The following is a 27965-nucleotide window of genomic DNA, read 5'->3' as shown; positions in this document are numbered from 1 at the left end:
AAAATGAGCCTGTCTGTTGTGTTTGTGCGATACCCTGCTGGCTCCTATTGCTCAAGATGATGAAACCACTATGCAACTTCTACAAAAAAAAAAAAAAAAAAAAAAAAAGGGGGAAAAAAATCTGGTCTAGATAGAAGCAGATTACAGAGGGAGATTTGCTTGAATGAGCAGGTAGCATATACACAATGATGCCTCTTACCTTTATACATTATGAAAAAGAAGAAAGACAAAACAACAGTTGGCAGTTTGACAAATGGGTGGGTCATATCATAACATATACATGCCTGACAGGCAACTACAGAAAGGTTCATGAGCAAAATCAAAATCGGAGGATCCCTGTTCTCTGTCATTCAATGCATTTTAAAAGAAGCCCATGTTAGAAAGAGCTTCCAATTATTCAGCAGATGCCAAAGTACCCATTCTGAGCAGAATCTCACTTTGTGATGGCCTCTCAAAGGGGGCTTCTCCGTGGCAAAGCATCCAAGCTCATTGAAGTACGGCTCCCCAGAGGTCCACCTCTCAATCTGGAAACCCTCATCCTTGTTGGGCAAGAAGCCCAGGTTGTCACGGAAACCCTTTAGCAAGCCATATCCCCACAATCTGGTACCTCAATAAGGACCCTGATGTGAGTGGTTGTTTCATAGAGGCTAAACAATCATATATACAAACCACACACTGAAATGGAACTGTAAATAAGCTATACATCACATGTTGAAACTCATGCCAGTTTAAATGGAAGGATGTGGTTATTTTCTCCCCATGACTCCCTTTTTTCCTGTCATTCCCTCCCCTCTTTGTTATCTCATTTCACCCCCTTCTTCTTATTCCCTCTCCATCTCAGCATTTAAGCCAAGAGGTGGCTGACAGTCACGTAGAGAACTGCGGTGACCAGGGGAATTGCCCCAGTCCAGGGAGAACTGTTGTGTCTTTTGCACTATTTCCTTTTTTTTTTTCTTCTTCTTTTTTCCAGAAGCCTCCCCACGATTGCTTGTTTTCTGTGGAGCTGTGATGAATTAGACTGCAGCTTCAGCCCATTCTCCTACCAGGACCCAGGAGACTGCCGCTCCAACTCTGAGGGCTAGAGGCAGCTAGTCTGCGCGGGCCACACACACTCTACTGTACCACCAGATAATGCAGCCTCTCCATCATCAGGCAAATTCATTTTCCAAAGCTTAGCAGTGCTGTGGGAGCTTACGTCGATGGATGTGCAGTAGTTGTAGCAATAGTGGGAGTAACAGTAGTAGGTGGGAGAGGAGACTAGTTACATGCAATTACATAAATTTCAAGGTCAGCAGTTTAACTTGGGTCTTTGGTAAAGGAGAGTAATCCAGTTAAGTTACTAAAAAAAAATAATAACCAGAGCAATAAATACTGCACTGATACTCAACAGTGAGAAAAAAAAAACTTATTAAAACTCTAAATGGGTTTATGGTATAATAAACAGCTATGCCAACAAAAAAATGATTACATGGTAAAGCCATTTAGGAGCCTCGTCATCATCTTCATCCCGTCCGACTGTCATAATGGTCCTATATCCAGCATGATCAGAGCCAAAAAAAATAAATAAATAAAAAAAAAGATTCTCCTCAATTGAGATGGGGAAGTATTTCCTACTATCCTGAACTAGAAAATAAGACATTTTCATTTTATACTTCAGTAGACATATAGTCCTGCCATGGTGGAAAATTGTATTCATAGCTTGTTTACAATGCACACACAAGAGTGGCGATCTACATGCGGCTGTCAGTTTGTGCAGCATGTATCAGCCCGTGATAATGACATGTTGTTCCCCCACTCTGGCACGGATGAATACAAAGCTACGGCACAGCAGATTACATATTCTACATGGCTAGCTTTTAACTATCAATTCTCTTCTTGTTATTACTGCACAGGAGGAGTTTGCACTGCTAAACAGTATGCATATATGTATGTCACTTAAATTTATTTATGCTTTGAAAGCAAAATTACATTTATATTCTCGCATGTTTGTCTGAGGTGAAAGTGTTGATTTCGCTCCCTGCAATGATTGCCTCACGAAAGAAGTCTTCAAATGCAACAGAAGTATTTATTATGATAATTATGCATTCAAATCATTGAGGAATGCCATACCCATACTGGAGAGAGTGCAGTCATTACCAGCACAAGGACTGGCTTTTGCTGGAGCAAGTCACAAGTACTCAAAACAGATGCTTTCATCTAACCGATTTAAAATGTGATGATTTTAGAGTCAAGGAGAAAATGTCTGCCTGGTGTGAAAAATAAATCCTAGTATCCAAGGAAGAGTAGTTTTTTTTTTCAAAGTCCAGTTAGTATACCAAGAAAAAGTATGAGACATTGAACAAATCCCTTTTGATAAGATATAATCAATTGTGACATTAAATGAATGCATTTTGTAGATCCTCAGTTTCATACAAAATTTTCTGTAGTACATATTTGAGGGCAAATGAAAATATATTTTTGAATTAAATGAGCCAAAGTGTGATTCATTTATTTAGAATGAATTGTTCTTATCAACATTGTCATTCACAGCTAATAATTGAAAAACATTTTAGTACACAATGTAAATTTTGGATGATCATTTCTCCCCTTTAGTCATACCAATTGCTGACGCTGTATTATACATAGTAGGAAGGCCTGATCAGTCAACTTACGACAAGGTATAAGTTGTAAGGATTGTGCATTTGTGGAACGAGCAACATAGTTACATGCTTCGGTAGAGGCTGAAAAAATGTGACCAAATCCCTTGTAATATTCTTGTGTTGGAATTCACTCTCGTTATGCGATTCAAGTGCTGCAGGCGTGTGCCAGTCACAGAATGGCACCTGGCTGGCACCTAATTCATAGACATGTCAAACTGAGATTCTGAAGCCAGTGGTGATCTCATATTTTCAGAATCTGAGATCTAACTCCATATTCCAGGATGGCAACACTCTCCACCACAGAGCGAAGATCATCACAGACTACCTCCAGAATTTGGGAGTGGAGAGGATGGAATTAGCTGCTATGAGTCCAGACCCCAACCGAAATGAAGACTTATGGGATCACCTTGGGTGTGCTATATGTCAATGTCAATGTCAAGTTTATTTGTATAGCACCTTTCATGTGAAAGACAACGCAAGATGCTTTACATGGAGATCATCAACAACAAAAACAAACAAACAAACAAACAAACAAAAAAAAAAAACAATTTAAGAAAAGTTTACAATAAAAATAAGCATAAAATGGGCCTAAAAATACCCAAATACAATAAAACACTGAGCATTCAGACATCAAGTAAAAAAGAGAGAAAAAAAATTAATCATAAGCTATGTTAAAAAGGTAGGTCTTTAATTTAGACTTAAAAGTGTTGAGCACCGTTTCACGACAAAAATTTTCAGGTAAGGAGTTCCACAGTTGGGAAGCGTAGACACTAAATGAAGCTTTAACATGTTATCATTAGCTTCACCAGGCATAATATAAAGATTAAATAATAGAGGGTCAAGAATTGAACCTCGAGGGACACCGCATGTTACAGGAAATTTATCAGAGCTACAGTCACCAATTGATACAAAATATTCTCTGTCACTGAGGTATGACTTAAACCAACTAAGGACAGTGGATGAAAACCAAAGAAGTGCTCCAGTCTGTGTGGTAGGATATGATGATCAACCGTAGCAAATGCTGCTGTCAAATCTAGCAGCACAAAAATGGAAACATTACCAGAATCTAAATCAGAACGTATATCATTAAGGACTTTGATAAGAGCCGTCTCAGTGCTGTGAGAAGCCCAAAATCCTGACTGAAAGGAATCAAGATAATTATTTACCGTTAAAAAATGTGTAACTTGTCTAAAAACAATTTTCTCAACTATTTTGCTAATGAATGGCAGATTTGATATTGGCCTATAATTGTTGAGGATAGTTGGGTCCAAATTAGGCTTTTTTAAAAATGGTTTAATCACTGCAATTTTAAGGGCCTTAGGAAAAACACCAGAGGCCAAAGAGATGTTAACAATTTGTAAAATATCTATCTCCAGACATGGAAAAACCTTTTTTTTAGAAAATCAGTAGGTAGTGGATCAAGTCAGCACGTGAAGGGTTTAAGGCGAGATACAGTTTCTGTTAGTGTCTTTTGATCTATAGTCTCAAATTTGCTCATTTGAACACCATTTGATTCATTTGACTACTGAATAAAATTGCTCCTATGCAGGGACAGGGCGATAGTATGTCTAATTTTCTGTATTTTTTCATTAAAGAATATTGCAAATTCATTATATAACTTCACAGAGTAAAAATCAGCAGGCAAGGATGGACGAGGATTAGTGAGTCTGTCAATAGTAGCAGAGAGTGTGCGTGCATTACTTTTTTGAGAATTTATAATCTGTGACAGAAATATATTCCTTGCATTTCTCAATTCAAGATTGTATTTTTGCAATGATTGTTTATAGAGATCAAAATGAATTAATAATTTAGTTTTCCGCCATTCACGTTCTGCCTTTCGACGTGTTCTTTTTTGTTGTTTCACCTGTGGAGCATTTCTCCATGGGGCGTTTGGCTTATGTGGTCTGACTTTTGCTGTAATAAGTGCAATTTTATCTATTACAGACAAAATTCTAGAGTTAAAAATATTGACAAGATCATCAGGTGATGATGGCAAAGCAGTAGGAATCTCAGAAATTTCCTCAAAAAATAATTCACCACAATGGTCACTAATAAATCTTTTTTTAACTAACTGAGAGTGAGCATTTTTAGGACAAGAAACATTCCAATTAAAGCAAATACAAAAATAGTCGGAGAGTGCAGGGTCAAAAACAGTGACGTTTGAAACATTACAGTCCTTAGATATCACTAGGTCCAGTATATGGCCTCTGTTATGAGTGGGCTCACTGACATGTTGTGACAGTCCAAAATTCTCTAGCACAGATAAGAATCTTTGAACATACCGAGATTTGGGCAATCAATGTGTATGTTAAAATCCCCAGAGATTATAACACTGTCAAACTCGGTTATAGCAGCTGAAACCAATTCCATAAAATCACTAATAAAGAGAGCAGAATATTTTGGTGGCCTGTAAATTATTATTAAAACAGTTTTGACTCTGCAGGATAGTGCAACAACAAAATGCTCAAAAGAGCAATACGTGCCAAATGACAGCTGTTTACAACTTAGCTTATTATTGAATAAAACTGCCACTCCACCTCCCCTTTTCCCTGTTCTAATTCATCTAAGAACATATAGTTTGGAGGCACGGCTTCGTTAAGAGTTACTGCTCTATTTTTTTCATCCAGCCATGTTTCAGTCAAAAGCAATAGGTCCAGCTTATGCTGTGTAATAAAATCATTAATTAAAAAAGTATTGGAGGACAAAGATTGAATATTTAGAAGTGCTAGATGCAATGGTTCTGAATTTATTGTAGATTCTCCAGCCAAGGCTATTGAAGTTTGACAGAGCTTAATGTTTGAACATACACTATGATGTCTAGGTTTGTGTATCCTTTTCAATCTGTTTGAAATTATAACAGGAATTTTTAACATTTCTTGATTTTGTGTACTAATGACATCTGATTGTCAGAGGATTTTACTTGCTTGTACAACCATATCAATGTTCATAGGCAGCAGTGAGGAGCCTTTGTAGTTGGGATGAAAACGATCAGTTTTAAAAAGTACTGGTTTGTTATAAAAAGCAACAAAATTGTCAACATATATAACGTTCTTGATATTACAGTATGCCTTTAGCCAGATGTGAAGCTGGCGTACACGACTGAACTTGACGTCACCAAAACAGGGAGGTGGGACGGGACCGGAAATGACGTGTTGTTTACCTGCCGTATTCAGCGTGAGCAGCATGTGGATGAAGTCATCTTTAAGTTTTTCCGATTGTTGCAACTTAATGTCATTTAGTCCGACATGCACAACAATTGTGGAAATAGATGAATGATTTTCAACACACTTTGGGATTACTTCGGTAATGTCCTCTACTTTAGCTCCCGGGAAGCAAAGAGTTTTTGCAGCAGGGAAGGATGCGTGACGAATGATGGACGAGCCCACAACAAGGACGTCAGGTGGAGAGGGACATCTAAATGATGTACTCCGTGGTCTGTTTTGGTTAGATTGGGACATATGGGGCTGACAATCACGATCTTCTAAAGCTTGAAACCTGTTTTTAAGATGCAGTACTTCTTCAGTTTTGCGGGGCCGAGTGGCAGCAGAGTCACGATAACTACGACCCTTGACTGATTGCCCATGCGTCGGCGCAGATGGAGTAGAACACCTCGGAAGTTTAGGTTGTGCCCCGAGCCTCTGCCAGATGTCATCCCTTAAATGTAGAGCAGAACCTGTACCACAGGTTTGATCTCCACCTGCAGCAACGGATCCGGACCATGGCAGGGTTTTATCATCATCTCCGCAAGGTGTGGAACAAGGAGGGGAGCACTCAGAAAGGCCATTGCGGCTAACAGAGCCGAGCATGGACAAGTGTTTAGCCTGGGACGCAGCGATGGTGGAAAACTCACAGATGATTTTATCCTTTTCATCAATGCTGTTTTTAAGACGAGAGATGTCCAACCTCAATTTGGCGATGGTAAGTTCACATGAGTGACAAGCCATCAGCACTTTATAGTTGTAACTTAGGTAGCCTATTAGCAGCAGCCGCTCGGCGTGTGGCAGGTAGGCTAAGAAAGTCAAAACTTTGTGATCTGTATAAAACTCACAGAACTTCTTGCATCCACCAACAGAACAACATTTGTTGAATACTCTCCCAAAGGTAAAAAAAAACAATCATTTCATAAAAACGTAGAACAAATAGGCTAAAACAATAGAGTAGATGCTGCGCGCCCGTGTGCTGCTGACAAGGGAAAAAAAACAATGCAATGGCTGCACTATGTGCAACAATGAGCGACACAATCACGCTAGTTGATCATCAACAACTTAACCGACACACCTGACTCAAACTAATGAGTCATTGTGCAAATCCTTATAGGCTATTGGATCCATTTAATTTAAGTCAGAAGTGTTGTTGCAGGGATGCATGGAAAACCTGCAGGATTGTGGCTCTTGAAGACCGACGTTGGCCACACCTGGTCTAGCATCTTCTGTCAACATCTTGAAGGAAACCATGGAACAATGACTGTGAAGGTCAAAGCAATTTATCTGTATTTCAGCCACTGAACTTTAAAGAATATGGTCACTAAACTCAACATAAGAATAGCCACAGTAAATTACAGATTTGTTGTGTCTTTAGCCCGTTTCACACAATTGTGGTTCTATGTTGGTACAGCTAAAGATATTCTTATCCACCCCCACTGTTCCCTTTTAACTACCTCAAATCTGATGTTTGTCTATATTCATAACAATAGAGAGGGTAATGCACAGTAAAGATGAATCACGTTTGCCTTGAACAAGCAAGGTGAACGTGATTCTGCTGTGCTTCACCTTCAGTGTTTACTTTGACTTGCTCAACAATATCCCAAAGAAGTGTAAAAAAATATCAGAAAAACCCTCAAACAGATGTTATGTGCTGCTCAACTTGCTTGCTGTATTTCTAAACTAGTAAGCGCTTTCAACTTCAGCTGTATCCTCTTGGGAAAGTCTTCCTCTACACTATATTTGTTATTTATTTTCTGCTGATTTTTGAAAATGACTGTGAAACTTGATCGAAGCCATTTTGTTGTATAAAAGATACACTGGAGATGTAACTGTTTCCTGTTGGGAATTTATTATGTTTTCTTTTTTGGTGTTTGTGCATGCTGATGTTGTTAGGGGTGTGCTACATGATGCAGCATATTTTTTATCTCAGGAAAATAATGTATATTTTATCTTTAAATAAAGCAACTTTTATCACTTGTACATGTTCAGTGGTTTCTGTTTTCCTTCTGGGTTAAATATACATACAATGCATTGACTATAGCCGTGAGTATGGGGGTATTTATCTTTAATCATGAGCAAAACTGTTCAATTTAAGAGCAAGATTTCTTGCTTTCATGCACAAATATAATTTTGCTCTCTATCTAAACTCTGCTCCTCTTCTCAAGTTTAGTGTTGCAGGTTCAAATTTCCTGCGGTCAAACTTGGACTCTTTCCCTCAGACTCAGATGCATTCTCTGCTTTTTCAAAACTTCTGCTCTTGCATATTTTTGGGTTGCTGAATGAGCTGTCTGTCAAACGTCCTCCAGCCAATAAAAAAACTAGATAAATGCCGTCTAAGCAAATCATCCAAAGTCCCACCAAGTTAACAAAATTACTGTTTCCTCTTTACTTTCTTAAAATTCATTGGGCCTCTGGCAAATCTATGTGATCAGCTACTGCCTCAACTAAGATGACTTCTTGAGAGCACATAAAGTGGAGATAATAAAGCTCTATGTCAGGATGGCTGATGTATTTGATTTTGTTTAACAATCTCTCCAAGAAGTGACGTCAAAGCAAATCCTGAAGGAGTAATGGGGTCGAAATTTTGGACATACAGGTCAGTTTTATTCATTGAGAGAAACAACACAAATTGAAATATTTTATTTATTTGACCAAGTGTAACAAGGCTGACATTATCATGGTGACACTCAACACACTCAGTTACCCAACACAATGAGCACAGTGTGATAATTCTGCTACATATTTACCAGACCTATAGGAATGATGATCAGCTCCATATGCTAATTACAGGTCAATTCTACTATAAAAACTGAATTTTTATGTCTCAATTTATAATTTTTCTTAGCTTCATACTCATATGTTTGTATAGGTTCAGTTAGTTTTAAAATGAGTAGTTTTACTGTGTGTTTTTCCTTCCATTGAAAAAGATCCCAAAACAAAACACGTACATATTTTAAAAGAAAAGCATAATAAAATAAGCTCACCCTGAAGATGGTGGGGATGATTTGCTCGGTCAGCGTTTATCTAGTACTCTATTGGCTGGAGGACATTTGACAGACAGCTTATTCAGCAACCCAAGACAGAGGAAAACATATTCCAGGAAATTTGAACCTGCAACACTAAACTTGAGAAGAGGAGCTGAGTTTTGAAAAGAAGGAGGGACTTTTTGAGAGAGAGCAACGTGATATTTGAGCATGCAAACAAAAAATCTTGCTCTCAAATTCAACAATTTGGCTCTTGATTAAAGATATGGAAATACCCCCATGCATGAGCCTGACTTTCTGATTCATAAGCAGAACAACTGGGCAGGATTTGAAGCTCCATTGTTGGTTCAAATCTTAGTAATGGCACACAGAACAGCTCCGGTCCAGGCAAGAGTTGTGGCTCTGCTTTCTGAAAGCACATGCATGCAGCGCAATGCCTTTCCTGTCACTGGTATCTGAAGGACAACAGCCCTCTGGACACGCTTTATATTTTGTCCTTGAATGTAAAATTAATTTACATTTTCGAATGCACAATGTGTAGAAGTGAAAGAAAGGCAGCTTTTCCTTGCTTTTCCTTAAATAATGTTGCGATATAAAAGCAACCTTTGCCATCATGCACAAGTTTTGCTTAAAAGATTGTGTTTGTGTTTTAATACAGACTTCAGGCAGACTTAAGTCATGTTCTGAGACACAATAAAACTACTAAACTACTAAAATAACAACCTCCTGGAAAAGCTATATGATCTTGGCTTGCAAAGGGGACCGGGCCTTCAGTCACAAATCTGATAGTTGGTGATGGAAGTATGGCAAGGACAGTGGACTAAGTTTTTAAAAGAAACTCTGGTTTGCTTACTCATGTCTCAGCCATTTTAGGGTTTTGGCAAGTGTATAATTCAAGGTTTTAATAATGGACTTCCTTTTATTCAGTATAATTGAGAAGTAATTGGAATCTTGCACTATCTAAAAATATATACTCGCTTTAAAGAACTATTTTGCTGGACTCAGAGAAAAGTGGAAAACAGAGACACATTATCCAGTCTTTGGATAAGTGGTGTTACAAGACAGATATGGAGACATATGTGAGATATCTAAGATATGGACATCATAATACTAACATCAAAGCTGTTCTTTTTTCACTCTTGAAAACCTGAACTCACTGTTGAATATTGTGTTGAAACTAGTTCACTTATTGCTTCTTTAAAAAAGGTCACATTTAAGTTGCCTGCCGTGTCATCGGGCTCTGATGTGATAAGATGTATAACTCTGATCGTAAATCTTTGGGATTCACAATAATGCTCCTTTTAGCTCAACTTTATTTGTGAATAAACTTCTAACCTTATCCCTCCAGAGCACTGACTTATTTTGGAATTACTCCTCAAAAATAATGTGTTTATAAAAGGTGTCCATGAGCCATGGAGCACAGGTAGTATTAAGAAAGATCACCATGTCAAACAGTACATTAGTTTCCTGGTGTTTTCCATGGAAGTGTTCTGCATCAGCGGTGTAACCATGTCTGAATCCAGCAGGGATGTTGTGGCACATCCAGTCTCACTGTAAGGGGGTTGTCTCTGGCTGTGCAGCATCTGCAGTACATTTTGCACTTGTTCGTGTACGTCTTCGCTGTGGAGCAGCACTATGCAACACAACATTAGAGTGACTTTGATTACATACTTTTCTCAACCAAACAAAGCATCCTTGACACTGCGTGTTCCTCACCACATCTACCCAGCGGGATCTCCTCCTCCTTGTCTCCTCCTCTTCTCATCCTGTTTTTTTTTAGCTTTTCCTTGCATTCCCTTGTTTTGTTTAACTTTTATTTCTTCTGTAGCACTCATGAGCAGCACCTGGTGAACATTATTTTCAAAAAGCATCATCATGCATCATTGTAAGGATGCATGCCCTAATCAGCTGAACCATCTGGCAAACGGCTTATGCACCATCAAGCTTAAATGCTTTGCATCTGTTGATCAAATGGATGTCTCATTGTTTTCAGAGTAACACCCTTAACCTCTGAGCCTCTTTGTACTCTGGCCTGCTGTCAAACAAGATTTTCCTTGTTGCAGAGGTTGCCCTGATCATTTCAATGAAACATTAAGATCACACATTTACCCTAAGATCAGAAAGGGTTTTTATCTATTAAACCACCATTGAAGCTTTATTTTAATACAGAGCAGTGTGTGTCATCAGGACAGCCTTTAGTGTGGTTATCATAGACAACAACAGCTCTCATTTTGGTAGCAAAGGGGACATTAATCAGCCACATTACCTTTTATACTTTTGTACACAGAAAATGTTCAAATGTATAGTAATTTCAGTCATTTCAAACTCAAAAACCAATTTGGTTGAAGAGAAAACTTGCATAAACCTCTGTCAAAACAGAGATGTGCTCTAATTCAAGATTTAAAAGCGCAATGAATTATTCCACCAACTTGTGGCAGACATCCTACAGTCTCTCAGTTGTGTCAGTGTCTCTTGGCCTACTTATACAGACAGCCTTGCCAGTAGCCTTATGTATTCATCCAATGAACTCTAAATAAGTCATCGTTGTAAGTGTGAAAAAGGGGAGAAAAATAACTGAGCACAGCAAAGCAGCGTCTACAACTCCTGCAGCTGGCCTTAAATGAACGAATGGAGAAAAGGGAAATAACAATGTCAGATTAATGATGGTCATGGAAACTTCATGATGACCACTTATTTTCCCCAAGGATACTGAACCTATGTCATCAGCTATCAGGAGATTATATAAATGGCACAACTTTACACATAGATACACAGACTTCTTTCTCTACGTATATCTTGTCATATTATCGTTTTCCTTAAACCAGGTTTAGAGCACAGAGATTTCCCAGTTGATATGAAACTTAAGTTTCCCTCTACATGGTTTACTCTTACAGATAATAAAAGCAAAATCAGCAATATTTTCCTTTGAGTGGGGCACTGCTTTCGTTTCCAGTGCACAAATGGGACAAACAATACAATCTGACAGGAGGACAAAGCCCTTCACACAAACACACACACTCACCCACATTATCCGTAGACACTGACTGAGCTTCTTGCAGTGCAGTTGCACTATCTTCAATCAGCACTATTGTGTTGCAAAATACAGGTATGGATGCTGAACACAAAGGTCTGAATTGCAATACTGTCAGTGCTATAGCCGTCAAAATAAGAACTTCTCAGCAAGACTGAGCTCTGCTTTTAATCACTGTCTCAGATTGATTATGCCCGCCCAAAAGTGCACACTTTGCACTGAAAACATCACTGTGAATATTTGACAAATGGGTCTCCTCTTGAGATATATTGCCTGACGTTGAGAATGATGTTGTGCATGCCTACAGTGTGTTTGTCCACTGGCATCATCTCATTTTACATTCAAGTGTTTGTTTGGTTTTAGGTGGGGACGTGCTGGATTAAAAGCTACAGTGTGTCCTGTGGCATTTATGTCCACACCTGCTCTGCTATCTTTCCTGTATATTTTGATTCCGCTGAATGTTGGGGAATTATGTAAGTGGAGAACAAACAGGATTTGAACAGTCACACTGAGAGCACCTTTGTGAACAAAATACCTTGTCCCTACAAAAACTGCAGCTCAACAAGAATTTGATAAAGTGTAGCTTGTTTGTAGAAACTGGGTTTCTATGATGACTATAAAGAACATTTAAACCAGGTGCTGTTGTACTGGTGATGCACTGTATCTCACATGAATTGGTAAAAAGTTACCAAAGACACCATCTTAAAAGCTGAACACTGGAGAGTTGACAAAGTAGGTGAGCGGCACACAACAAAGACTTAGATACTGTATAATTTATTTGGGCTTATGTTTTTGTTGAGTGAAGAATCTTCAAGTTTCTTCTGTCGAAAGGAAGAGGAAACATTGCTGAATAAGCAAATCTTATGCAGTGGGAAGGTATTTCAAAGTCCTTCCCTTTTCTCTGTGATGTATCTGCATAGGGGCTGTTTGTTATGGAAAATAAAACTAAATGCATGCAGATCATGTGCAAGCGCTTCAAAGCACAAGGTCAAAATACTACAGGGAAATTAATGCCTTATCTGTAAACTTAGTTATTGATATTTCTTCCTCTCCTGGTACAACAGTAACCTAAAATATTTTTGGCATTCACAAACAACATAAACATGCAAATCTCATCTTACTCTGTCTTTCTCTCCAGAGGAATAATTTTGGATTACAAGTAAGCAGGCATTTTGTTTTTTGTTTTTTCTTGGGCCATGCTGCAGTTCTAGTTTTTTAGTTTACTTTTTATACACAAACACACACATAGGCTACAACAAAGATTTGCACACCAATACACACACATATGATTAAAACACCAGCTGTGCTTGCTGGCGTAGTTCAGAAAGACAAACACACAAGAGGAAAGGGAATGAAACAGAGTGCTCACCCAGGGTTTGATGAAACTCACTCGACACCGGGGTCATGGGGGTGGGTGGGAGGCTGTTGATGTTGAGCGCCCCCATCTGGTGGATCTGTGTGGTGGGAAAAGCCACGCTAGGCGTGAGGTAACCTCCGTGGCTTGCTGCCATGATGGCTGCTTGCTGCTGCATGAGCTAAAGAAGAGGGACAGGGAGAGATGGGTGGAGGAGAGGATGGTTGGACGGGTGACAGAGAACAGGAGGGAGACAGGGGTGTCATAGAGGTGAGAGGGGGACATATGGCGATTAAAACATAAGTTGAAAAGGAGTCAGAGAAAGAGGGGAGAAGTGGACCAAGAGAGAAATGTAGCAAGGTTTGAGCGGCAGGGGGAAGGTATGGTTAATGGATGGATAGTGCATGGGAAGTGCAGAGAAAGAGCAGAATCAAAGAAAGAGAAGAAAAAAGAAGCCTGTCAACCTATGTTTAGTGAATCTGTCTTTCCTCCCAGCAGGAAGCCTGTCACCAGCTGCAGATTTAATAGCTGTCTGTTGGACTCATACAAATCAAGGCATTGACATGTGCACATTATCTCTGTGCTCAGGGGACAGACAAAGTTTGCAGAGTTGCAATGCTTTTTCCTTACAGTTGTCAAACTTCACAATACTTTATTTGGCTGTATGGAAATGCCAGTCACCTCCCACTCTGGTCCATTTTTATTTTCGAGCTTCATCTCTAATTTTTCTGATTTGTGACGATTGCTGCTTGTAGCCTGACACTCATCCAGACTTCAGCATTTGCTTTGATTTATACTTAAGTCAGAAACCATCTAGGCTCGTATTTTACCAAAACAGAAAGCATTATGCAAAATAATATTTCTAGACAGGACTATCATTTTATGACATTTTCTGTAGAAAAAATATGTGTCATAATACTGGCAACATGATGGACCCAAGGAGCAGACCACAAACCATTGTAACTGCAAAAAAATGAAAGTTTATTAACCCAGCTGACAGGTACGGCGGAACAAAGGTGGGGAGATCTTCACTCCGTGGAATATTTGCTTAGATTTACAGGATCCAGGCTGAGAAGGATGGCAGGTAAAATCCAATACTCTTCCACTGGGCAGCAGCGCAGGCAGGCCAGGAAGACAAAGGCAGGGAGAGCTGGTGGGAACTGCTGAGATCAGGCTGGCAAGGTAGAGGAAGGGCAGGCAGAAGATTTCCTGGAGCAATTCTCAGGCCAAGTAGAGCAGACGATCTGGCGAAGAACTGCTGCAGCTTGCAGCTTGATGAGCCCAGCCTCTTGATTAGGAGATATTAGGGAAGGTGTGGTAGGAAGATTCAAACAGGCCCACGCACCTCTTGCAACTGAAAGCAGTTAATCTGAAAAGGTGCAGTTCCAAAACACTTACTGACCCAACCACCACATGACAATATGTTTTTATCCCAAACAATACCCTCTTCAGAAAGCAGAATTGCAGTCGAATCTCTGATATTAGCAAGTACAGACATTAAACATTATTTTTAAACTAAGTGTTTTGAGCAACTCAGATTCAAGACCATGCTGTAAATAAAGGATGTTTAGTCAGTAAATGGCAGTCAGTTTTCACCTGCTGGACAATCAAACACAGAGATAAAATCAATAACCCTTCATTTACTCTGCATTTCTACTTAGCGTGAAGTGAGAGCTGAAACTGTTTTCCATCAAATGTTGCCCATGGAGTGTTTATTCATATGCAGAAGACATGCTCACATGCACCGCTGCCTTGAGCTGCACTCACACACAAAGATGCACATACTCACGCTCATGCTTAGAACACGCATGAAGAGTGATCGAGACTATTTGAGCTTTCGCACTCTGCTTAAATTCTCCTGATGCAAAACCACATTCTGAATGCCTAATTCAGACAAAAATCCATTGTTGTACAATGACTTTTGCAGCTTGTGAACCAGTGGGTTTATCCAGGAAATCAATAATCTTTTGCAGGCTGTGTAGCTGCCCATCAGACATGCAGACCTGTGTGGAATAGGAATACAAATACAGCAGGACCAACCTCTTGCCCCCTTCTCTGCATCTGTTTAATACTGCATAGCTTGTATGTGTCAAGGGGTGCCGCTGATGGCCATGGCCCGAGACTGACTTATAGGCAGAAATCAAACTCCTCGGCCACGGGCACTGATGCTAATGACTACAATGTGAGACAGTGGAGATACAGAACGGCACTCTGCTTGTATTTGCATGTGGACCCAGCTACAGAAAAGCCAATTATTTTCCCTCAGTGCCCCTGTCAGGTAATCTGAATGTGGCTGTCCTGCTGTAGAATGACCAGTGCTGGCGTCTCATCCATTAGCCACATGCCTTGCCACTGCTATCTATTAACGCCTTTTGTCATTTGCATAATTTTATCGATGTGACAAATGAGGATCATCCATTCCTTTCCGAATAAGATGAATTGAGCCTTTAAGGCTGTATAGCTGAAAAAGACAGAAGCAGAGCTAGAAACTTAACAAAAGCAGTAGCAAAGAAACAAACAAAGAGGTTGAGAGGTTCTGGGGCTTCTCTTGCTTTGGCAATGCTGCGACTGCCCTCCTATTAGGATGAGAACAGTGTCAGACTTCATGATGATGAATCTGACTGGGTTGGTATTACAGAATAAATACACTATCATTCCCATAACTTTTTTGGTCTTGTTTTTGTTTTTGTTTTTTTTGTTTTTCAGAGGAGGCTCGTTGCTTTCTCAGAGGACTGGGAACTTTGGGCTGACTGTAATGAGCTTGCAGCCTATTTTTTTGCAGATCTTGTGACCTTATACAAGTTGCAGGCCTGGATGAAAGAATAATGAAGTGGAAGTAAATAATAGCATTTCCAGAATACCATCCTCTCTCTCTGATCATGTCTTAGATAATGCATTCCTTAATGCCATCCATCAGATTGTCATGGATAAAAATTCTGGAATTAACTGATGCTTTGTACCAAATCAAAAATCCAGGAAATAGGAAATTCAAGCATGTAATTATGTCTGAATGAGGTGGTTGGCTCAGATAAGAATAAATAAATAATAAAATAATGTAATCTAAGGAGCAGGAAGCCCCGTGGTGATGTTGACAGAGAATCAAAGTTAGTCCATTTTACTTTTTCTGTGCTTATTTCTTGTCTTTCAAAAAATTCAAAGTAATTATATTTAACAGCTTTTCCTCTTTCTTTATTTATACACTAACCAGCAGATCAAAAATGTCTCTGGTAGAGAATGAACACAACTGAGTCTTCATCATCACAGACACAACCTTTTCTTGCTGCCTTTTCTTAGCGTTTGGAAGCATCAGGTAAAAACAATGGGAACAAAAGGGAAGTGCATGAGATGAAAGGCAGTAAAGAAAGTTGCCGGGGCTTCAGTTGCATTCATTTAGTGTCAGACATCTGCTTTTTTATTGCAACCTGATGGCATTACTCTCCCCTGGTGCTAGCAGGCAATCGCCTCTTTATCACATGGCAATTATCTCTGTAGTGCTGCTCTGTGACTAGTTGACTCTTGTGCACTATCACATGTGACCCCCTCACAGTCCAGCCAATGATGGAGGGAAAGGGTGGGAAGACAGAAACAAAGAGGAAAAAGGGGAAGAGGGTGGGTGAAAAAGGTTGAAAAAATGAGAGAGAAGGAGACACTGGGTCAATAGAGTGAACTAAAAGACTGAGGGTTGCGGCTCAAGGGCCACATTTGCTACCATCATGCTAGCAGGCTGTATTTCCACAGACCGATTCTAAAAGGTTCTCTTTTTGTCTTTCATATTTTTTCATCAGTAACATGTATGCATGTGTATGTATACCAAGGCACATACAGGGACTGTCAAAAGCTGGTCCTCTCCCTCTCTCTCTCTCTCTCTCTCTCACACGCACACACAGACACACACACACAGAAAGTTTACAGTACAACCAGTTGATGCCATAATTTGTTGTTCTCATGTGTGCTGTGTGGCAAAAAGGCTTGACTGTGGATCCTTCCGACAGGGGGCGGTGTTTCCTAATGTGAGTTTACAGCCTCATTCACCCACACACTGCCACTAATAGCACAAGTTTAACTATTCTATTTCGTCTTGTTTGTCTATCTCACACCTGATGGATTTTTTAGGCAATGTATTGGGGGGCGTGATGCACAAGGTAACTAAATGTGAAACTTTTCACACATCTGCTGATGTAGTCTTTCTACCTGAGGAGTGCTAAAATGGCTGGCTTCGGCAAGAGGTAACACTTCAAAAAAACAAGGAAAAGCACAGTGACTTCTAATTGTGTACAAGATATGATTTTTCTGTCTTGAGGAGAAAATCCCCCTTACCAAAAATAATAAAAAAATAATAAAAGCTGGTTTTATAACTTGCATTCAGTGACACATAGGAGAGCTATTATCATTCAACACCAACACTGGACTGAAACATGGAATCTCACTCTCTCTTTCCTGGGCTTCTGTTTTATGAAATCACCTTTTGCAAATGGGATGTCTCCTGTCAGAGCACACCAGTGTCTGTGTCTGTCATAAAAATGGCACATTTCTCATTTTTGGCATATGTTGTCAGTGTTGTACCCCTCCAATTTGTGTTCAGAGCCTCCTCCTTCTCCTGGTTTGACTAAAATCCAATTTACTGGCTGTCAGCTCAACTCTATAATCCTATCCACTGCTGTAGTGGAGAGGTAGCTCTTTGAATTTACCATTTACTGTATTTGCTGGTTATAGCTATATATTCCATCTCTCCCCGTGTCTGTATCCTATACTTTGCCACCTCGTCTTCTCTTGGCCAGTGTATATGGAGAGTAGGCGAGCATGTAGTGTGTCTTTGGAGATAAAGTCCTTTTTCTGTCACTGCAGGTTTTTCGTTTTGGGAGAATATGTGTAGTTTATCTTGCAGAAAAGAAACATTCATCGTATCACTTCAGCACACTCCTGGTGGTTGCAGGCAAATCAAGGCTGCACACTATGTGCATGCAGACTGCACCAATGATTCGAATGTCAACATAGCCGTTGTGCAAGCTGGACACCCACACTGAATGAAACAAGTATTACCTTTTTATTCAGCTCTTAATGCATCTGAAAAAGCAGTCTTTATTCATGAAATAAGTCTTGAGTGAAATATGATACCACAGACCTTAATGATAATCCGTTGCTGCCTCTTGTGCACTCATTACTTTATCAAAAGTTGGGAGGAGTAGGAGGTGGGGTTTATCTCCAAGGTTGCTTCAGAGTTTCTGTAGCAACTTTCTTTGCTGAACTCATTATATCCAGGTGCAGAGCATCCACAGTCTCTGTGATTCATAATTCTTACAGGAGAAATTTTCTTTCGATAAGATCATTCATGCTTTACAATCTGTGTGTCTAGAAAACACATGTGTAATTTGTCCTTTAGATTTAATGGTAATAAATTATTTCTATTGCTGAAGTAGTCACCATACCCTTGTTCCTTACACTCAGAACTCAATTTCCTAGCATCATCCTGCTCTTTGCCATATTATATGTGTGTCTGATGAGCGGAGGTGGAGGAGAGAAGGAGAAAGAGAGTTCACTGTGCAGCATACATGAGCGTGTACACTCTTGTGTGCGTCTGTATGAGCTGACACGGGTCTCTGCCACAGTAAATAAAAGTCATGGCCAACCTGAGCGGGGCACAATGGTCTCCCCGCAGACCGCCACTTCCTCCACCACCCCTTAAACATTTGCATTTCTTCACATTTCCCGGGAAAGGGCTGCATTTCATGAATGATAATGAAGGTGTGAGTTTTACTGGAAAGTGCACAAGAGATGGTCTCGCAATTACTCTGGGATGGTCAATTTGCACATTTCACAGTGGGTCCCATAGCTGTGATATGAAAATGAGGGAAATGGATAAGCCCCCAAGACCTAGCCAACATCAACAATTAATCCTGACATTTAAAAACTACAAAAAAATGTATAACTTTTACATCCAAATGAGCACCAAAAAAAGATGAATTTGTGTTTTTCCTTCTCTGTAAATAAATTCTCTGCAGAGGCATTATGTGTATTTATGCGGTGTGTTGTGACAGAGGCCCTGGTTTTTATCTTGGTGCTGAATGGGAAGCTTTTCGTAATTCATTTTAGCTTCCTTCAAGTAGGCGGTGTGCATGTGTATGCATATGCTAGCTTACGCTGTGATGGGAGAAGGGTGGGGGGAGGGGGTTGGGGTGCATGTGTGCTCTGCCTCAGCAGGGAAGAAGTAAAGTTTGTGTGCAGATAAGTTGCCTACAGAATATTCAAAATCAACTGTGGCCCCTGAAGCATCTCTTGTACCCAGAGGGAGGGACAGTGGGAGGGAACGGGGAAGGGTAAAGAAGCAATATGATAGAGGGTAGAGGGGGTTGCATGGTGTGAAGGGGCTGCACAGGCTTTTTGAACTCATCAAAGAGCCGAGGGTCTGCAGTGTGTGGATGGCGCATGCCCTGAGGGGAGTGGTTGGGTGGTGATGGGAGGACAGAGGAGAGCTGATGAAGGTTTTGGAGGGTACAAGCTAACTTAATGTTAGCTTATGCACAGAGTAGTCAAAGCTTGAGCATAAAAGCACGAAAGTGCTGTTAAAGAGTAGAAAAGGTGAGGCTGAGACTGATTGAATGTAGTTAGCCAAGTTCATTTCCACCCTGTAATTGTAAAACATCTGTGCTACCACCTCACTATGCAGCAATTAACCAAACGTGGGTAACAGTTCAAACAGATTTGGTATCAGCCAGAAAACATCACTACACTTGCAAATCCAGTATGTGTCATACTTTCATGTCATATTTTTTATGGATTTCAGTATTTTATGTCTGCAGCTTTTATATGTAAATCTGAAGAGAAAAAATATACAACCCAGTTAAAATGAGGCTGCTTGTTAAAATCAATCATTCAATTTTCTTTGAAATACATAAATGAACATGGGGTTTGGATGGTATTTAGGTCTTCAAAAACTAAGAGCGCAATTTGCCATAAACATCGCAGCTAAGAACACACAACTGCCTGGTGTCTGTGTTGGCAATGCTAGCAGAATAGAATCATAGGTTGCAGCCTAATCTTTTATTTATTTATTTGCTTAGGGAGGTTTGTAACTGAGTGAAATGATCTGTAAGCATCCAAATGGCAGCAACAGAAATGGCTGGATTCCCTAATTACAAAGAAGAGAAGCTTCACTGCTTTCAGTAGAACAGGAAACAATGGACAATTGAAAATGATAGAGAAAGAAATAATCCAGCTACATTCAAAGCAGGAACCCTATCTGACAATTCAGGCCTCCCTTGAATAAGTAGTTACCTTTATACTAACTGGGATATTAGTATAATATTTATTTTTTAAAATATTTTTAAACTGTTAGCTTCTATTAGAAATACCTTTGACCAGGTATTCTGCATCCATAAAGTACAAGTTAAGAATGGTGAGAAGAAATTTTGTAGTCCAGTTTTTCCACAGCAGTCACATGTTTCATTAACACCTGCAGTCAGTTCATTCTGGTAGTCTTAGTACTACAGATGTCTTTATTGAACCTGCAAAGGAAAAAATACTCTTTCACATCTTTGCTAGACCTCATGAGGTTTTCTATTGAGTTCAAGCCTTTGGGAAAAGACCTGGCTTTTTTAAAAGTATTTGATAGCAGCTATGGATTAAAACCATTTAAAGCTCTTTCACGTGATATAAGAATGATACACTAAAACAGTCAAGCTTTGAGAGGAAGTGCAAAGCTGGATGTTAAATCTCTGTGGGTTCGAATCTCTGAGTAGCAACTGTCACACACAAGTGGTCATTTGACACAACGATAACATGAAAATATATTGCATAAAACCATGGCAGCTTTAAAAACCAGCATGCTTAGACCCTAACAATTTTATAGTCCAAGAATGGCAATGTCAAAAACTGCTGGGTTTCATTGCAATTTTTATACTCATTTCATAAATGTGCCCACTACGTGGTATGTAGTAACTCGTTACAACGTACATAAACCCCTATAGGAGCTGCAAATGTGCTCCTATGCCTCATATGCTTTGTCCAACTCACCGCATGTGCGTAAGAGCTGTAGGTGCTGAAAGGAAGGGCGATGGCTGGATTGAAGATGCCAAACTGCCCTACCATCTGCTGCATACGTCTGATGGTGCGCTCCTTGTCTGTGTCGGCAAACTTGACCACCAAGCTTGAGGAAGCACCCTGAGGAGTAAAGAGAACAAAACAAACACAAATCACTGAAAAGAGAGCATGAACACTTAAATTTGCTTATTGATAGCCTGATTCATCCCAACACTCGTGTAGTTGGTAGAGAAATATCTCTTGTTCAGTGCATCCCTAAAAGGCTTTGAGATAATTGTGTGATCATTATGATTAACTGCATATTTGAAAACAGATGGGAACAAAAGCTTGAAAAAGTCCAGTGATATGAATGTTATTGGTTATTATTTTGGATTTCTTAGTCTGGCATATTTATAAGCAACAACATGCTGGCAACATCAATACCTAGAGCACTTCTCTAATTGCATGTCAGAGATTGTTTTCTTGTTTTTGGTGGGGGAGGCGACATTCTAGATACATCTCTGTGCATTTGTATTACTGCCAATAATGGCTGATTCTCATTTTGTGTTGACTGAACGGTTCAACAACAGGCAGATGGGCAGACAGGAATTCTCATTTCCTTCAATCAGTAAATTATGAAGTCACCATGAGCAGAGCTACCTCACTGTGTAGAACATATTTCAATATCCACCCCTCTTATTTTGTGCATATGTGTAGTTTAACCTTAGAGCTAGTTCCCATTTGAGTGAAAGGATCTGAATAAGTACAGCAATTTCAGTGGTTGTTATGAACAATTTTGAATGTAATTTTTTTTAAGAAAATGTTTTCTTTTTAGGGAAATAACTGATTCTATCAACCTTTTTTATTTTAGCATCCTTTTTGGCTCTTTGGTTCTGGCTACACATCCCTTAATCAACATTATCTCTTAATGCATCCTCATAATAAAACCAGCAGGTGTGTCTGCTGCACACCCTTCATTAAGAATCTTCAAATGATTGAGTGCTACAGTTGACCTTTTGTGTGCTCCGCCTCTTTCCTGCCCCCAGCGCCCCCAAACTGGCCAATCGATCCTCATAAAAGGCCGAAATATTACTCTGATCTGACAGTTCAGAAAGGTTGTGTGTCGGGCTCGATAAGAGGAACCATGAAATTGATGCAAGGCTGTCAATAACTGTGGGGACTGGAGATGTGCTGGAATGAGGGAGGACTAAACTGGTGTTTGGCTATTTGGACCTGGGTGAAAGCAGATTACAAACACACTGTTCTAGATGGCATCCAAAATGACAGGCCTTATTATCACAAAATAATTTTTAATTTTCCTGTTCATGCTTTCTTCCTTCACTGAGATCTCCTGCAAATAAAGACATCTACAGACAGCAAAAGATACCCAAAGACAGGCATTGGACCTTTCGACTGTAGTTTATAGATTTTATGCTCTTCTTTTCCCTTTCTCTCCACTTTGCTCAATACTCCCCCAGCCCTCTCCTCTGGGCTTGCTCGGTCGAATCACAGGCTTGAAAGACTATAGGTGAATATCCAGTTAGTTAGTTGGCTGTCTGACTAAATGACTGGTTTTCTACACAGTTGAACGATTTACTGACTGGCTGGCTAGCTTGCTAATTGCCCGACAGACTAGTCATCAAGGTGGCTGACACTTGAACTCGTCTAAGAAGAATAACAAATATCTTTTGTTTCTTTGACGCATTGTTCCCTCCTTTTTCAGAATCCTATACGGTTTTTAAATTAGGACAATAGATCCGGGTGACAGAACTATTTATTATAAGTAATACATATCTTATATGAGCACTACGTCACCTTACCATGATTTGTAATTTTGTGAGAGTACAGTACAATACTGTGCAGAACCAAAATACTGAGATGTTTATGATAAATATTTCAACTTCCTCTCACGGTTAAAAAAATAAATAAATAAAATAAAAAAAAGCTATTACCCTCATGGTAATAAGAGCTATGTGTTCCTCCTCTGCTTTTCTAATTTTCGGGGAAGTCTTAGATATATAATCTAAAGAGATTAAGTTGGAACTTTGCAGTCAGCTTCTTTTCCAACTACAGACACAAGCACTTCTGCTTAAATAATAGAAACAAGGTTTGTCGTGAATTGACCTGTCTGGTTATATAAAAGCATTGTGCCATTCTCTTTCACACTCTTGCCTGTGTGTCACACTCTCTGCAAAGCTTTTCTTGAGGAGCTCAGTACACGGAGATTGCCCTCCCACTGGCTTTCCTCAGGACACCTGAATCTTACGGCTTGTCGGCTAAGCATCCATTGCCACATTTGTTTATCTCCAAGGTTTTCCCATTTAAGCCTGTCAGGATATCAGTGAGCAGAATCTCCATCGCTATAAAGAGAGGAGGATGAAGTGTGAAGTGAAAGTCTCATTAAATTTTTAAGCTGCCAAGTGTGAGCAGAATCCCCCTGCCGGGCGGCTTCAAGCTGCCTTGAGAGCCACTAAAGGAAGGGGAGTTAAACATGAAGAATAAAACTACAGAGATTTTGGACCAAAGGGAAAGTCTGTCTCTTTATGGGCCTCATCTCATTGCCAAAACAGATTGTGTTGGTGGCTGTCCAAACTGCATTCCCTAATTTGAATGAGGGAAATTAAGCTTCTCATTTAGATGTATACTTAAAATTCATTTGTCAAATATATGCATGAAAGCATGTATAAGGGAAACTTAGAGGACAGGCTGCACTGTACTGTGTCGGGTGTATTGTTGTGAATTGGAAATGACCAAATTTTGTTACATATTTTGGACAAACATGTCATTCTTTTTCCAATGACGACTCCAGATAAAGCGCATACAATTGAACGCAACCCAAAAAAGCTGGCCAACCTGAGCGAGGCACAGTGGTCTGGGCTTTGACTTTGCCATACCATAAATCTATTATGGATTTGCTAACGTCATGAGGATCATTACCCGTTGAAAGGTCCAACTGTAGTTTAACTCCTACCTATCAGACATGTGGCAGATCAGTTTATCTTCAAGTACTTTTTGACTGGATTCATAGCTGAATTAATGAGTGTTTGCTACAAACATCCTTGAGCCAGTAAGGAAACCCAAATCATAATAGTTCCACGACCATGCTTTACAGTTGGTACTGCAAAGTTTTGGTTACTGAAAACAGTACTGAAACGGTGTGTACACTACCATTCTAAAGCTTGGATACACTTTCCCATTAGATATAATGGGAAAGGCTGATATAACGATTTGATATAATGATATGACAATTGAAAAAAAAAAGATATATATATATATATATATATATATATATATATATATATATATATATATGTAAAAAAATCGGGATACACAGCTCTCAGTGGGAGTTACTCCAGTAAGTTTGTCAAAGGCAGCTGATCACAGGTAACTACAGTTATCAGATATATTTCTTCACTTTGACCACTCAAAGGAATAAAACCTATTTATAATCTTAACCAGGCAGCATTTTGTTCGGTCCATTACCTCACAGTTACACCGAGCAGCAGCTTCTCATATTGTGTGTCTGTGGATGTAGGAGGTCTATCCACAGAGAAAATAATCTAAATTCACTGAATTTTCAACATGTTTTCAAGCTTTTTAGTTTCTTACAAATGCCAGCTGTGCACAGATAATACAGAATACTAACATAACAACATAATTAATCTTTATATTAATTCAGCCAGAACACTGGCACAGCCTGTACAACTATATCTGAGACTATATAGCCTTGATGTATGTCATTTGTATGATCTTATGCTATTCTATAGTTATTATCCTAAAATGAGATTAATATCCATTGCAGAATCCCAGCGGAGTCACAGAAGCATAAACACACATCATCTTTGCACTAAGCAACTAAAGTAATAAATGACTGTAATCTGTTGGTAGAAATACTACCGGAGACCTAATGCAACAAATATAAAAGCAGAAGGTATTTTAGGTAGTAGCAACACAAAGTCTGACATTAAAACCCTTTGATTTACCGAACACACAATTCGAATATTAGACCAGTGTTTATATGCACATTCTTTTGGCTGCCTTTTTCTCCTTTTATTTAAAACAGTTAGATATTGTTCTTGACATTAAAACAAAGTGTGTCACTGAGCATCAAATACTGGCACTCATGACACGTACATGTGTGTGTTCTCTGTCTGAAGTAATAGAGAAGATTCCTCAGCAGGGGGAATCCCATTTAGACATTTCGTAAGCCTTCTTTTTTCTTCTCTTCGCTCACAGTCACCCTGCTCTCTCTTCTAAACAAGCTTTACCTCATTTGCTTTCCTTTGTTGTGTGCTTATCCTTCCATCATCCTGCCAGTGTTTCTATCTTAGTGCCTGTGTCAGCTGAAATCACCTCGAACTCGGCTGACGTGGATATAGAGTGAAAAAATTAGCGCCGCTCTATGGACCTGACCCGTGCTGGCTCCTGTCTCCATGTAATTCTGTCCCGGGACTTACTTTCTACACGGCCCTGCTGAATCCCAGCAAATTGCCCTACAGCTCCTGTGTTTAAATGTTTAATTGAGCCACTCATACCTTGAATTGAGGCTTTGTGTGTGTGTGTGTGTGTGTGTGCTTGTATGATATCCACAAAAGGACAGGGGATGGGGATTCTTAAGCTTAAGCTACAGTGTGTTATTATTATTGTTTACATATGGGTGTATGATGTTGTATTTGGTGTTTGGTGCCAATCATAAAGGCAGGCAGATAAATAATGGGAAGTATACAAGTATGTACTCCAAAATATGCAAAAAGTATCTACATGCAGTGACCTCTAATCCTATACACACTCCTCTAACGCGCATGCACTTATTGCAGACTTTCTCCATCCCTTCCATGTATGCAGACATACATAGAATACATATAAAATGCCCACTTCTGTCTACATGAATAACCCAAATGTATTCTGCTCAAGTCCTCCGAGCTGGAAAATAAGATCAGGCAGGGAGCCTTTGACCCTGGTCCGCGGCTGTACGAGTCTGTGACAGCGAGACAGTGAGAGCAGCATTATAAAATAGCCGTGTGCGCGTGCATGCAAATGTGCCACTTCTGTTTGTACTTGTTTATGTATGCACACACATGGATTCATGCGCATGTATGCACGTTCATAAACTAAGAGGCCTGTGTTCATGCCTTTTTTTGAGGGGGGTGGGAGGGGGTGTTGGCAGTAGATCCATCAAACTGCCACGGTTGGTTGCTGTGTTAGTATGCGCTGCACTTTCACACCTTGGCCACTATTGCTGCTATTGGCTGAGCTTTATTTATTGTCATCTGTTTGACTCTGGCTATCAGCCACAGTCTTAGTGTGGTAGCAAATGTGGTACACGCACACACACACACACACATTCATCTGCTGGCTCAGTCTTAGTTCATTAGAACAATCAAATTAGGCCTTGAGAAGCAGGTATGAGACAGCTGCTTCATAGTTTTGCCAAATGATGACGGTCCTTATGAAGTTCATGAAGTTTTAGGTATTTATAATGTTTATGTTGTCTTGTCATATTTTTAAATTAATTGAAAAATATGCTTATTAAAAGATAACTATTTCACTGAATGATTTCTATGCTTGTACATAAATTTCTTTTTGCCACTGTAACTATCGGCCATCCACAGTAACACGCAATACATAAGATCTACAGCATCGTTTTTTTGTTTGTTTTTTTTTTTACTGGGATTTTTTATTTATTTTTTTTGCCACATTGATGGAGCCTTTGCTCTAAAAAGCACAGTCCTGCAGAGGCACAATAGTCCACTGGTGGTCCACTAATCTCAGTGAGTCAGGCACACTGTGCCCTCTCCTCCCGCAGCCACAGGATATGAGATGCTGATCAGATTTCTATAATCAATTTACCCGAGCAGGAGGTATAAATCCTGTCCATTCACTCATTTTCCTTCTGCCTCTCTGTCCTCTCCCTCGCTCTCTCTCAACTCTTCCTCCCCTCCCTTCAGCACCCTGCTTATAGTTAGATGAATAATTCAGCAGCCAATGTGGTGAAAGGTGGAGTAAACAAGTCTATTCCCTAATATCCCAAGAGGCTGCCAAAGAGAGACGAGCGAGGGCAGAGAACTCGCAGAGATAGTTGGACGGTACAATACAGAAGGAGGGTATCTATGGAAAATGGACATTCAGGGGTTTTCCTCGCGATCTGCAGTCATTTGCACTTAGATTGACTCAGAAGTCGCACAGAAGTGGCACAGCTGGCTTCTAGTGGTTCCCTCCGCTTCCCCCTCTTAAGCCACACATTGGCAACCATTAATAATGAAATCATAGAGTGGAACACAACACCTGGGACATGGGAACAACAGAGTTCAGGGTTCTTGCCTCTTTGGGAAGAGAGTTCTTGAAACAAAAACCGGGATAAAAGCAGAGTACATTTCAGGCTACTGTATAACACAAGACGTGACTCTATGCCCTCTTGCCGAATGTCATGGAGAGTAACTCGGTTCAGGTTTGGAGTGCAGAATAAGTGGCTTTTATTTTGACTCAACCAGGTATACAGGGACCATGCGTAAACACAAAAGCCACACAAATGAGAAGTTTTTGAGTTCACAGTATCCAATGCAGAAAATTTAGAGGACATGGAGTGCTTACATAACGAGCAAATGTGATCTCATACTGGAGTTATATTCACCAATTATGCAAGCAGAACTGGTGATTGATGATTCACCCAAAATTCAATTATCACTCTAAACAGTTTTATCTGGAAATTAGATTAGGATTTTATTTCAAAGCACCCTG

The 27965-nt window shown here is 39.8% G+C and overlaps 1 protein-coding gene across 6 annotated transcripts in view; it reads right to left on the bottom strand.

Annotated features, from left to right (window-relative positions):
- The window catches only part of celf5a (cugbp, Elav-like family member 5a), a 188293-nt gene that overhangs the window by 12289 nt on the left and 148039 nt on the right, over positions 1-27965 (bottom strand). For 5 of the 6 annotated variants that reach the window (XM_042006156.1, XM_042006159.1, XM_042006158.1 and 2 more), the window contains exons 6-7: positions 21222-21368; positions 13227-13392 (exon numbers count right to left, since the gene is read on the bottom strand). In XM_042006156.1, the coding sequence (XP_041862090.1) occupies positions 13227-13392; positions 21222-21368 (313 nt within the window). The remainder of the gene's footprint in view (positions 1-13226; positions 13393-21221; positions 21369-27965) is intronic. The other variant, XM_042006160.1, reaches the window with a different exon arrangement.

The sequence above is a fragment of the Melanotaenia boesemani genome, chromosome 14 (assembly GCF_017639745.1).
Source record: "Melanotaenia boesemani isolate fMelBoe1 chromosome 14, fMelBoe1.pri, whole genome shotgun sequence".
Taxonomy (NCBI): Eukaryota; Metazoa; Chordata; class Actinopteri; order Atheriniformes; family Melanotaeniidae; genus Melanotaenia; species Melanotaenia boesemani.
The sequence above is the reverse complement of the archived record's forward strand: the minus strand, read 5'-3'. Positions and strand labels throughout refer to the sequence as shown.